The sequence below is a fragment of the Cylas formicarius genome, unplaced genomic scaffold (assembly GCF_029955315.1).
Source record: "Cylas formicarius isolate icCylForm1 unplaced genomic scaffold, icCylForm1.1 PGA_scaffold_12__32_contigs__length_19106922, whole genome shotgun sequence".
In the NCBI taxonomy this organism is placed as follows: Eukaryota; Metazoa; Arthropoda; class Insecta; order Coleoptera; family Brentidae; genus Cylas; species Cylas formicarius.
Genome location: NW_026844225.1, coordinates 17,565,716 through 17,577,971, shown reverse-complemented (window position 1 = coordinate 17,577,971; position 12,256 = coordinate 17,565,716). Strand labels below are relative to the sequence as shown.

General features: G+C 36.4%; 2 protein-coding genes across 8 annotated transcripts; both read right to left on the bottom strand.

Annotated features, from left to right (window-relative positions):
• Positions 1-2,401: 2,401 nt before the first annotated feature.
• On the bottom strand, positions 2,402-9,063 carry LOC132708840 (single-stranded DNA-binding protein 3). Of its 6 annotated transcripts, none has more exons than XR_009620039.1 (13): positions 8,496-9,063; positions 8,163-8,235; positions 8,039-8,100; positions 7,891-7,975; positions 6,290-6,331; positions 6,138-6,224; positions 5,854-6,030; positions 5,750-5,798; positions 5,310-5,339; positions 4,346-4,536; positions 3,349-3,723; positions 2,828-3,201; positions 2,402-2,772 (listed from the first exon to the last, which is right to left on the bottom strand). XR_009620039.1 is itself a non-coding variant. In XM_060681457.1 (12 exons), the coding sequence occupies exons 1-12, from the start codon at positions 8,549-8,551 to the stop codon at positions 3,097-3,099; spliced, it is 1,332 nt and encodes a 443-aa protein (XP_060537440.1). In that variant the 5' UTR covers positions 8,552-9,063; the 3' UTR covers positions 2,402-3,096. The 6 variants fall into 6 exon arrangements, 4 of the variants coding, with proteins under 4 accessions (XP_060537440.1, XP_060537442.1, XP_060537443.1 ...); XR_009620040.1 differs by having other exon boundaries at positions 2,828-2,921; XM_060681457.1 differs by having other exon boundaries at positions 2,402-3,201.
• Positions 9,064-9,406: 343 nt separating this feature from the next.
• LOC132708707 (5-aminolevulinate synthase, erythroid-specific, mitochondrial) lies at positions 9,407-11,583 on the bottom strand. 2 transcript variants are annotated; one of them, XM_060681232.1, is made up of 6 exons: positions 11,375-11,583; positions 11,162-11,311; positions 10,400-11,109; positions 10,168-10,345; positions 9,650-10,110; positions 9,407-9,590 (listed from the first exon to the last, which is right to left on the bottom strand). In XM_060681232.1, exons 2-6 carry the CDS (start codon positions 11,298-11,300, stop codon positions 9,471-9,473), a joined length of 1,608 nt encoding a protein of 535 aa, XP_060537215.1. In that variant the 5' UTR covers positions 11,301-11,311; positions 11,375-11,583; the 3' UTR covers positions 9,407-9,470. The 2 variants fall into 2 exon arrangements, with proteins under 2 accessions (XP_060537215.1, XP_060537216.1); XM_060681233.1 differs by having other exon boundaries at positions 11,162-11,308.
• Between the last annotated feature and the right edge of the window lie 673 nt (positions 11,584-12,256).

Below are 12,256 nucleotides of genomic sequence, written 5' to 3'. Positions count from 1 at the left end.
TTTTTGGCGATTTTCGAATATGTTTATAGTCGATTTTTTGTAAAATCACGATATTGTGGGGTACTTGACATGTTCAAAGATTTTATCTGCCACGATAATGGAGCGTGGTAAAAATCGACGTTAATAAATACGTATCGATAATATTGAAATTCGAATGGCAGCAAGTTTTTGAGAATTACTCCCAGTTTACATGATTATTAACTGGAGAGCAAGAAAGTTTTTTTTGAATAAATTTTACAATAAAATTTATTTGGTTATACAAGGCGTTTCGAAAACTTAAAATAAAGGGTAGTTTGTTACATAAATGTTGGGTCAGAAGTCAACCATTAGGGAGATATCGCGCTACAAATATGGCGGAACATTTATTGTTTTTATGTTTTATCTTATAAACACTGCATATATTGTTTGAATTAGACTACTCCCATAATTCTTTTAAGTCTTAATAATCATATAAGAATATATATATATATATATATATATATATATATATATATATATATATATATATATATATACGACTGGAATCCTGCAGACGTTTCGCCAAAATCTCACTTGGCATCTTCAATGCTCGCGCTCCGAAACACTTCGAACACTCTATATATATATATATATATATATATATATATATATATATATATATATATATATATATACATATAGTTTATATTTTGTTTTTTCTTAGACCTTCTCTATATTTATGTTTAGCTTTTGGTTCTTGGGTTATAGGTCTTTATATTAAAACCGATTAAAATTTTTGTGTCCATATATTGACGTTTCGGTCTTCTATGACCTTCTTCAGAAAGGCATACAGTCAAAAAGAGACAAACACAAATCTTAAAATTGAAAAATTGAATTGAATTATATGGAAGTTCTATACTTTAAAAGCGTTTGGTTTTGTCATAGTGCCCTTGATAAAAGATAAAAGTCCAACAAAAAATGATTTGTATACGGCACTCACACACATAATACACACAAAGTTAACGAAACAGGTAAAATATATATAAGGGTTTAGAAAAAATAATACCGATGTTATCTTTTATCAAGGGCACTATGACAAAACCAAACGCTTTTAAAGTATAGAACTTCCATATGATGACCTCTTCAATTTTAAGATTTGTGTTTGTCTCTTTTTGACTGTATCCCTTTCTGAAGAAGGTCATAGAAGACCGAAACGTCAATATATGGACAAAAAAAATTTAATCGCTTTTAATATAAAGACCTATAACCCAACCTAACCCAACTAACCAAAAGTTGAACACCCGTCTGTGAAATTTTATCCATGTCACTGTGTAAGTTTTTCATTAAATTTAGTTAAGAAAGAGAGAGATTTAAAAAATATGCAGAAAGTATGTTTTTATAATAGTAATAATTCCGTTATATTTAATTGTTTTATCGATAATCCACACAAGGAGTAATCCCCTAAGTTTTTTTTTTTATAAAATAGTATATTATACAAGTGCGGTAAACGGCGTTTGACTCACGAGTTTATTTGACACGAGCGAAGCGAGTGTTTAATACGTGTTTTTCTACGACCGTTAGTTTCTGGGTACATTTTCGTAAAACAACACGAATACGTGCATTAACATGACCGTCAGAATTGACAAACGTCAAAATTCAAAGCGCGGGAAATATCTCCGAAAACATCCGATTGCTCTCAAATCCGCGTTAAACGAAACCGACGTGGCAAAGTGGGGGATTAGGTATTTTAAAGACGGGAGTAAAAAAAACGTTTATTATTCTATATATCGGTGCAGGTGCATACTTACCCGTCTGAAATCTTTTTTTTTTTTTCACGAATAACCGGACGGGTGTTGCGGGCGAAAAACAAGACGAGTAACCTTTTTTATATATTTATTATCCATACAAAAAGAAAACAATAATATTTTCACATTTTCATAGTAATAATTTCATATCACATTTCAGGCTCGCACACTAGCATTCATTCCGCAACTAATCGATAATCTAATAAGTCAATTTAAGTATACGATTTAAGAGAATATTTTATAAATATGCCTGGTTAATCCAGTTACGGTCCAAGATCATAACGTAACGAGGAAGTAAACGAAATCATCAGGTGAGAGGTACACAGATTGAGGGATACACGATGTACCTGTATATATTAATTCATATAATTATATAATTACACTTGGGAGTGCGCTCCTCTCTTGCACATATCTATTGCGTATATTTACACAGACACGTTGGAAATTCGGGATCACCTGTAGTGGACCGCGCCATTTTGTACAGTTTTCGGACCAATTTTGCGTAACAACGTGGAAATATGGTACACAAAATGACTAAAATTGCAAAATTCCCATATAACACAAATGGAAAGTGATTTTCTATTTGCCTGCGGGCCGGTTTTAGATGTCCGTAGTTGATTTTTTTTTTTGGGGGGGGGGGGGGGGCGCGGGGAGGAGGGCATCGTTTCGTTTGTGCTATATGGTGACGGAAACCATACGCGTTTTTTTGTGCGACAAATATATATTTTCCTAAAAATACTGCGATCCACTTCACAAAGAGTGACACGTGATAATATAGAAAGTAAAGTACTACAGTCATAATAGTTTTTTCCGGATATGCTGGATTTTTTTTCGGATAATTTGCCTAAATATATTTACAACAAAATAAAGTTCGTATGTTCAACTTTATACATGTAACAAACTATTTGTTATTTAGGTCCTAGTTGAAAAAAATCCAGTTCGTTAGAGATGTTAAACGACACACGACCGAAGGTAAAGTTAAGTAGCGAATTTAACATCCCCGATTAGCCTATAATGAGAGTAGTGGTGGAGAAACGCGAGCGCCAATTTAGGTCCGACCTTACCTAGGCTGGTGGACTTTTGAGTGGGTAGTTGGGAGTTGAGGAACTTGATCTTTCTTCCTGTACTCCGGGTCGTAGACGAGCGTTACAGGAATATCTGCAAATAGAACAGAACAGTGATGACTAGAAGTCGTCGTGGGGCATCGGAGAGCGTTGGACTGAGCTCAGCACACCACCGCCCGTGTTAGTAGGTTAGGTTTGGAAGAAGGAAGAGAGGCGTAGGCGTAGGCTTGTCCACCAGCCTTAGGTCGAGGTGAGGCGAGGCGACCGAGTTATTGCATGAAATACTCAGGGTGATCCGAGTCTTTCTCAAATCTCTTGGCCTCCTCTTGCATGCTCTCTTTAATTTTCAAAATAGCAGCCGATTCCGTTTGGTCCTGCAAGGAAAGCGACCTTTAGTGGTTAAGTGTCAGTCTACTAAGCATAAGCACCAGCACCCGTTCAATTTAGGCGGCCACATGCGTTTCCGACCTTTCCCAAGTCCGCCTTCGGCTAGGTCGGATCGCATGACATGCCATACTTACATTTTCACCTGGGCCCCCGAAACCTCCGAGGTTGTAGTCCCCCATGCCACTGCCACTATCTTCTCTGGGTGTTCCCGGGCCTCCGTTTGCCGGCGAGTTCTTCATTCCGTCCATTCCGTCCCCATTCATCACGGGCCCCATAGAATTGGGGCCCATCGGACCCATCGGACCTCCCGCATCTGGTCCTCCACCCATCTGGAAGTCACCCGGCATATTACCACCCACAGCTGGTTTCATTAATGTATACATATTTTCCCCGCCTGAATTGCTTGAATCTTGAGGGCTTGGCATTATAGGCGTACCTGGACCAGCAGGCCCTGCTGATCCAGGTGGCCCGCCGTAGTTGCCGGGAGATGAAGACGAATAATTCATTGGCTGTAATGGAATTTACCAGAGCAAAATTAGTGATTGCTCTAATCTATCATCACCACGGCTGACTTTATACCAAACAACAATGAATTTCCTTCTACTGACATCTTGTTACGTTCACGTCGCTGCTTAATAATAAATTTGTCGATACGTTATTTTCGGCGTCCGTTTTATTATTTCTACGTATATGGATCAAATCGAATTATGCATTATTAAAAAACCAAAAATTGTGAAATATTTTTAACACGTTACGGCAATATTCATTTAATTTTAAGTATTTTCGTCCTTCACTTGACACTTGACAATGTTAGTGCGGAAACGCGTGCTACCAGATAGGGGAAAAATACTTTGGCTCAAGTGTTGCTAAAACAGCGTATTTTAGTCACTTAGGTCAAGTTCCTAGTTTCATAATAACTATCTAAAATAAAAATATATTTTTCGACGCTCCCTCACGATGATTGATAATTTTTTTGGGTTCGCTAATTTAACTATAGCAAGATGTCACTCATTCATTGTCGTCCCATTTATTATTGAAAAAAGAATCTAACAGTATTTAGTATGTTTTTTTTTTTATTCGTCAGCCCCTATTATTTCTTTTCCCAAGAAATGAACTATATATTTTACATACTGTTGACGTATTGGGTTGCCACTGCGGTCTGCCTCCAGGTCCGCCCATTGTCATAGGGGGCATAGGACCTCCGGGGCCTAGGCTACTGTTAGGTGGAGGCCCCCGAATTCCCGGGCCGTATGTTCCGGGTCCCAAGGGCCCCATCGAAGGCCCTCTCGGCGGATTCATTCGATTCATTGCAGCGGGCGGACCTAACAAATGTGACAATAAAAACACCCTGCAACGGTATACAAGGTGTTTCACGAAGAAATAGAAACAGCGAAATGTTATATGCCTTTTCATATTTGTTCTATAGGTTTTGCCCTGTTTGATTTGTGGTTTTTTTATCATCACCAAATCTCAAAGTTTTAGTATGACGGGAATGATGAAGCTAGATTCTCCCCTCGATCAGAATTTTCCGAAACTCATAAATAAAAAATGTTTCCACATGACGCCGACTTTAGTGCCGACACTGTATATACACATTTAAAATATTCCCGATACTCAAAAAAAAAAAAAAAAACTCAAGAAATTTTATTTTAGTTGAGTTCTTGCCTTTATAAAGTCGTTTTCTTTTTATTGAATTGACTTTACCCATTTTATTTTGGTCGGTTAAATTCTTGACTACAGAGAGGTATTTTTATTTTAATTTAGAAGCAAGTGGTAAATATAACTAAATATGATTAGGCTTTGGTACATTCTAACCATTATTTGACTAGGTTCATTTTTTCGTGAAATACCCTGTACGCAAGAAGTAATGCAGCAAAGGTGACACGACATGCCAGCACCGGTTCACTTTTTAATGAAGAAATTATTAGCAAAAAGGGGTCCTTTGGATTAAAACACAAAACTACTGCTATCTATCTGTTTACTCTAAACGTATAGGGACAGGGACCCCTTTGATTTGAAGTAACGCCAAAAAAGCAAAGCAAGCTGTGCATTATGCAGAATGGAAATGTGATGGTGAAGGAGCGCTTTTGCCTACCTTGCCAACCTACAAATTCTCCGCCATCACCTGGAGACAGAAATAGATGCATTATACGAGGCGTATCATGAAATGGATTTTTCATGCTTTGTGCGTTGGGCTTTCAATTTTCGTCGAAATTTATGTCGTCGTTCAGAAGTCGATTGATAACTCGAGTTCGATATTAATACATTAGAAAAACTTCACACCTTACAGCCAAAAAGTCGCCAAGCTTTAGTCATAAATATGTTAAATGAGCAAAAGATCTGCTCAGGACATATTTACAATAGATTTCCTTAAACTACATACACTTTGTTCAGGGATACAAACCAAATGTCTATAATCATCAATACAAACAACTCTACTGTTAGTAATTATTGCGAAAATGCTACTCTGTAGCTATAAGGCGCAATACCGTTAATTAATTTATTCTGGATTAGTAAACGGGAAGGACAGATTACCTTGTCTAGTAGGATCCATGTTGTTAGGCATCAATGGCTGTCCGGGAGGCTTTAAATATACAACATCATTATATCAATCGATCTATTAATATATTTATACATACTCCATTAAAATCGCTGCCGATTTGGGGCATCCTGACGCCCGGTCTCGGGCCTGCGGGATAACGCGGGTTCATAAAAGGCTGAGAAGTCATAATGTTTGAGTGAGGTGGAGGGGGCTGCGAATGTGGTGATGGTTGACTCGAAGGGTGTGTGGGAGGCGAGGGTCGCAGTGTCGAATTCTAAAATACACGACAATACGCGAACTCAACCAACGCAAACTCAAAAAATCGAAAGATTACGTTCGTATTTGTTTTATCAATAACAAGTCAAAGGTCAAATAACTCACTGGGAAAAATCCGGGCGGTATAGGCCCTCCAGGCATTCCATCCGTCGGGGGCATTTGTCCCAGTGGACTGGGAGCCGGTCCTGTATTCTAATAAATAAAAACCAGAAAATGTACATTGATCGGGAATGTCGGTGGAACTTTTAATGACTTACGTGCGCGATTCCGTTGACTCCATAGCCGGAATTAACGAAACCCTAGAACATATTGATTGATTGCAAAATTGAAAATTGTTTAAAAAATTGGGCAATATTTTGACCTAATATTCAGTGACTTTAGTTATTTTTAGCCTAGAAGAATTTTTAGATACGCTCTATACTCTATAGGGACGCATCACTCAAATAAAATCTTGGTTTTTACCGATAAGTGTTAACACATCTAATATTTACATTTTATTTCAAATAAGCAGTCGCTTAGGGAATTTTTGTATTAAATAAAAAAAAACTTATATCATTTATGGCTTTTTTATAATATTAAAAATAAGATTATAAAAAATTATACAGGCATGAAGTATTAAAAAATGCTTTATTAATTTTAAATCATTTCGCGAACTAATCCTTGTATTAAAAATAACTATAAATATTATCCAATAAGTGCCATTAGTTCGTGAATTATGTTTATAAAATATTTTAAATTATGAAAGAACTTGTTAATACTTTTCAACATTTTTTCAAATTTCCGACCAATTATGAAATATGGCGTTTCTATTATGAAATGTATATTATTTAAAATTTACGCAGATGAAGCCTTAAAGGAGTCGAAACGAAAATGCAGTAAAAACAATGTAATGATGAACAGTGAGTCCATCTACAGTCTATTATTTGCAGATGATCAAGTAATATTAATTTCATTTTATAATCCACGATTTTTTCCTTAATTCCTAATTAATACTTTTAAATAAGATTTTATTTGTTAAGGACTTGTTAATAGTCAATAACATTTTTTAATAATTTCTGACCAATTATGAAATTTATTATTTGTATTAATACATATAAATTTTATTTATTTATTTTAATTAATTTAATAATTTCATTTTACATTCGCGAATCATGAAATATTAAAGGACTTCGTTAATACAATATGTTTAATAATTTCTGACCTACTATGAAAGTAAGTGTGTTAAATACGTGTTAATATTATTTGTTTTCAATAATTTCAAATAATATTAAAATACTAAATTTATCGTACAGCTCTCTTAGTTCTGTCAGGTCTAGCAATGATTAAGATCAACAACTATTTCGCGAACTATAAAATTTAATCTGTGCTACGGATTTAATTATTTCATGTTCTAACAGTTCCCAAGGAATGCATGAACTTGAGAATTTGTATAATTTTATTTTGTTCACTTTACAACTCAAGAAAGCTGCAATGGTTGTAGCATATATTAAAACAGTGTACTCGCTATGTTTGTTCCTTGAAATTGTTAGATAAACTCAAGGTCTTCGGCTGGACTGCAAAAAGACGTCCAAATAAATACAAGTGCTCAAAATGGCGCTTAAAAGTGGGAGATGGTAAATTGCCGCTGCACGTCACAGAAATAAATTTTAGAATAGCGACAAGTGGAGGTATCGCAACGAGTAGGAATTGAAAAACCGAAAGTCGAACGGTTTAAAACTGTTTTCTCGACAAAGAGTGCGGAGCTGGACGATTTCACCTGGCCAAACGCGTATAGCGTATAGTTAGCGCGGCGTTGCCATGTTTACCACACCGAGTATTGATCGTTTAAATACGGAGAGAAGCATGGGATAATACTCACGTAATCGTGAAAAGCTTTTGCTTCTGATGAATGTTCGCAGGTTTCTCGTCTTTCAGGAGCAGCGCAATAAAGATCCCAAAAGACGCTACAAAATATCAGTAAATAATTAGGGCGAAAATAGTTCGGCGAAAAATAAAACTCAACCTACCACCACCACGAATGCAGAAACCCTGGCGGCTCCCCTAGAGAAATATTCTTCTCCCATCGGATCTAAAACGTTTTTTTTAAATAAATAAAAAATGACAAACTTCGCGGTTTTTGAATGACCTTACCTCCGATAGAAAAGTTTGGGCAGCTTTTTGCGCCCCGACGTGTAATAGATATTCGTACACGTACAATGCTAGCCTGCGAAAGCAGTAAACTTTATTTCAGCGAGAAAATAAACAAATCGAAAACTAAAAATATCATGTTTTCGGGTGGCTTGGAAAACTCATACTAAAAAGTATTTCATGCACGCAACTACCGCGTGAATTTCTTCAATATTCCAGAAATACAGTAATAGGAAGTAAAGCGGCAACAGTCTGTTTAAAATCGATGTAAAGGAGAAAAAAAAGGATCGAGGCAACAAAATAAACAGAATAAAATTGAGCGGGCGTGAGACTTACTTTTCTCTTGCTTGAGCATCGGACGGCACGGAAGACCCTTTTCCTTTAGCATACATTTTTAAAAATAAGAAAGAAATGTATGAACCTCAACGAACGTAACCTACATGCAATGTTTGATATATGAGGAATATTTACACACAGGTTTTACATGATAGCGCATCGGTTTGCGGCAACATTGAAATTTCAAACGTCCGAAATCACTTTCCGAATGGAATCATTATGAAAAGCAAATGTTCAATCGCGAAAATTTGACGATTTCACTTAGAAAACTCGGCACAACACATCGAATTAAATTTCTTTCGTTCGACGCCGCTACGAATATATCGTCACTAGTGTTTTATCTACGGAGCATGCGTTGCATTCACGTCCCGTTATAAAATAACCATCGCTTCAGTGAATCCTTTGTTGTCCTGACACGAAAGTTTTTTCAACGGCTATTTTTCCAGGCGAAATTGCAATCGGGTTTTCGCATATACACGATTTTTTCACGCACGAACTCAGTTATACCCTAACAACCAATATATTTTGACATGGCAACGACTACATTTATTATGCTAAGTATCTCCTGGCTATCTAGACGCGCATGCTGGTGTGGTGGGGGTTCAAAAACCAGAACCAATGAAATCACTCGTCGATGGTTTACAAAAAAAAAGTAGATCGGATATTGTTAATTTTCCGGCTTTGACCGTTTCGGTACCTATTGATCAAAAAATATTCATGCCCTGTCATTGCCGATTATTTTTTTTATTATACGTTTGGAAACGAACATGAACTAGTTCCAAAAAGTAGTAGACTTCATATTTTTTATTCGTTTACATTGCAGCTACCTGCGGTCAGATGGCGCTTTCGTTGGCTTGGCGATCGTTAACAAAATAGGGGAATGGGTATAACAAAAAAAAAAAAAGAAAATGTGATTCATAAGAAATTTATGAAAATACAATTGCAACCAAGTTTTAAAACGATATTTTAAAAAAATTATATGACCGCTACCATCTGTGGGCAATTTGGCTTGTTGCATAGGAATTCGGTAGCGCAACTTCTGTTTCTGGACTCATAGAAATCAAACAACAAGGGTTTCTGACAAAACTGGCATTCCTGAAATAAACAAATAATTCGATTAAATCTGGTAAAAATACAGAAAACTGTGGACATACATTCTGACAACGGGAACCGGTTAAGGGGAGCCCCAAACGAACCCATACTTCTTTTAAATCATTAACAAGACCGTCCATCATTTCATGCGTATGATGTGGCGTAGGGGCTAATCTTAGTTTTTCCTGACCTTTGGCAACCGTAGGATAATTAATAGCTTGTATGTAGTGACCTTTTTCCATTAACAATGTATCACATACCGCGCTACATTGCGCGGGGTTACCAATTTTGATGGGTATTATATGACTTGGCGTGTGTTCTACTGGAAAACCATTTCTCAATAACGCCTCGCGTAAATATTTCACATTTTCTTGGTGTTTGTGCCTTAATTGTCTCCCTTCATCTGAGGCCAGTATCTCTATTGACTTGCATGCTCCCGCCAAGACTGTAGGTGGCAATGAAGTAGTAAAAATAAACCCAGCACCATATGAACGAACCATGTCAATTAAATTAGCATTTCCAGCTAGAATTAAAAAAATACATTACTCCATTGCAGTGCCTTAGTTGACTCTTTACTTACCTACATATCCACCGATATTTCCAAATGCTTTCCCCAGAGTGCCTGAGATCATGTCCATTTTATCCAATACCCCATCTCTTTCCCCTATGCCAGCCCCGTGATTGCCATACAGGCCTACGGCATGGACTTCATCCACAAATGTTAAGGCGCCATATTTATGTGCAACATCACATATATCCTATAATTACTTTAATTTGTACCCACTTAGGAAAGCCTTAGTAAATTCACTTACCTCTAAAGGACAAACAGCTCCTGACATGGAATGTACTGTCTCAAATGCTACTATTTTTGGTATGTGCTTGTCCACTTTTTTTAGAAGATCTTCTAAGTGGATGGGGTCGTTGTGCCTGAAGATGTGTTTAGGCACCTGACTGTTCCTAATTCCTTGGATCATTGATGCATGGTTGCCAGCATCTGAAAATATGTGACAACCTGGCAGCGATTTAGCTAAAGTAAATAGTGTGGTGTCATTGGCAACAAAACAGGAAGTGAACAGTAAAGCAGCTTCTTTTTGGTGAAGACTGGCCAGGGCTTTTTCCAGATTTTCATGTAAAGTGGAGTTGCCTGATATATTTCTTGTTCCACCAGCTCCAGTACCATATGTCTCTAAGGCTTGACTGACTGCATTTTTGACTTCTGGATGACAGGACATCCCTAGGTAATCATTGGAGCACCATACAGTAACTGCTTTTGCTCCAGATGAATATTCAATGGCGCTTGGAAATTGCCCGGGGCCAGCTAGTCTATTGACTTTCTTAAAAATCCTATAGGAATGTTCTTTTTTCTTCTTCAAAATTTGTTCATGGAAAAATTGGTCATAACCAAAAGATTCTGAACCCTGGTTGAAATTCACACTTAATGGAGATGGATCCACAGTTTTAATTCCTTTGTCAGCATCAGGTATTTCGTTTAAAAATGGATATTGATCAACAGACAAATTTTCTAAAAATTACCAGTAGGAAAATCTTTTAATCAAGTACCTTATGAAAATTACCTTGAACATCTGGGAAATTTACTGTATGGTTAATTGACCTCGACACCACGGGACACTGGTTGGCGTACATTTTCACCAGAACAGGAGCGTAATTTCGTACATAATTTTGGCTTAATCGTGTCAAAAAAGGACAAGGCATGATCGTAACTGCTAATCGAAAACACCAAGTATAATAATTATATAATTCCAAATGACACAATAACATTTAAATACCTGTCCCAACAACGCAGGTTTGATACTTCAGTTGATGTATTTCAGATGACCTAAATTAACCTGAATTTCGATTTCTCTTTTAAATACGAAATCTAATTTAATCCGTTGGTAATTTCTGAATGACTTTCCTAACCCGTTTGTCAGCAAACCCTCGACACGGCACGTCGATCGCTTGACTTCTACTTCAATCATTTTGGAAAGCAAATTTATACTGTTAACCTTGAATACGTCACCCTTGCTCCCTAAGTATGAAATCGCAATTTAAGTAGGTATCGAATCGAGTCATGCTACGTGTGTTCATGTTAATTACTCAAAATATTTATCAGCTAATTTAATTAATATTCATTATACAGGGACGTAGCTAGAATAGACGGCATGACGAGGGCAAAGAAAATGAGGACGCGTATATAGCACTTTTCTAAGTTCATCTAGTCTTGTCTTTTACTTTTATTTTTGAAAATCCTGCATAGCTTACGACTTATGCGATAAAAAAAACTCATAAATATACTCATATTATAAAGGAATAACATTGGACTGAGGGGAGTACATGATATTGTTTTGAAAATTATATTTTAAATAGCTAACCAAAACTTTAAAACCCAAGTTGAACACACTCTGTATGATATTTTTACAGTCACTTACACGTGTCATAAGATATTGTAAAAAATAAAAATCTTTATATTTGTCGTCCACTTAGCAACAATATATGGGGTATTGTTTTGGACATGTACTTTGCTTTGCGAAACTGCCACGAGTTATACATTTTATGATTTCCGATAAACCTTAAGTAGGTAGATATTTTTTTTAGCAAAAAACAATTAATAATTTTACATTTAAAGGAAATTTTAAAAAGATACGTAGCGGGTTTTGCCATCTTCAAAT

What these genes read in the sequence shown, in the direction of transcription:
- LOC132708840 (XM_060681457.1), bottom strand. Translation starts at nt 8,551, where the DNA reads ATGTATGCTAAAGGAAAAGGGTCTTCCGTGCCGTCCGATGCTCAAGCA. An exon ending in CAAAAGCTTTTCACGATTAC is followed by an intron (nt 6,332 to 7,890) that starts GTGAGTATTATC and finishes AATATGTTCTAG; the next exon opens with GGTTTCGTTAATTCCGGCTA. An exon ending in GGCAACCCAATACGTCAACA is followed by an intron (nt 3,724 to 4,345) that starts GTATGTAAAATA and finishes ATTCCATTACAG; the next exon opens with CCAATGAATTATTCGTCTTC.
- LOC132708707 (XM_060681232.1), bottom strand. Translation starts at nt 11,300, where the DNA reads ATGCCTTGTCCTTTTTTGACACGATTAAGCCAAAATTATGTACGAAAT. An exon ending in AAATTTCCCAGATGTTCAAG is followed by an intron (nt 11,110 to 11,161) that starts GTAATTTTCATA and finishes GGTAATTTTTAG; the next exon opens with AAAATTTGTCTGTTGATCAA. An exon ending in GAGCTGTTTGTCCTTTAGAG is followed by an intron (nt 10,346 to 10,399) that starts GTAAGTGAATTT and finishes AAGTAATTATAG; the next exon opens with GATATATGTGATGTTGCACA.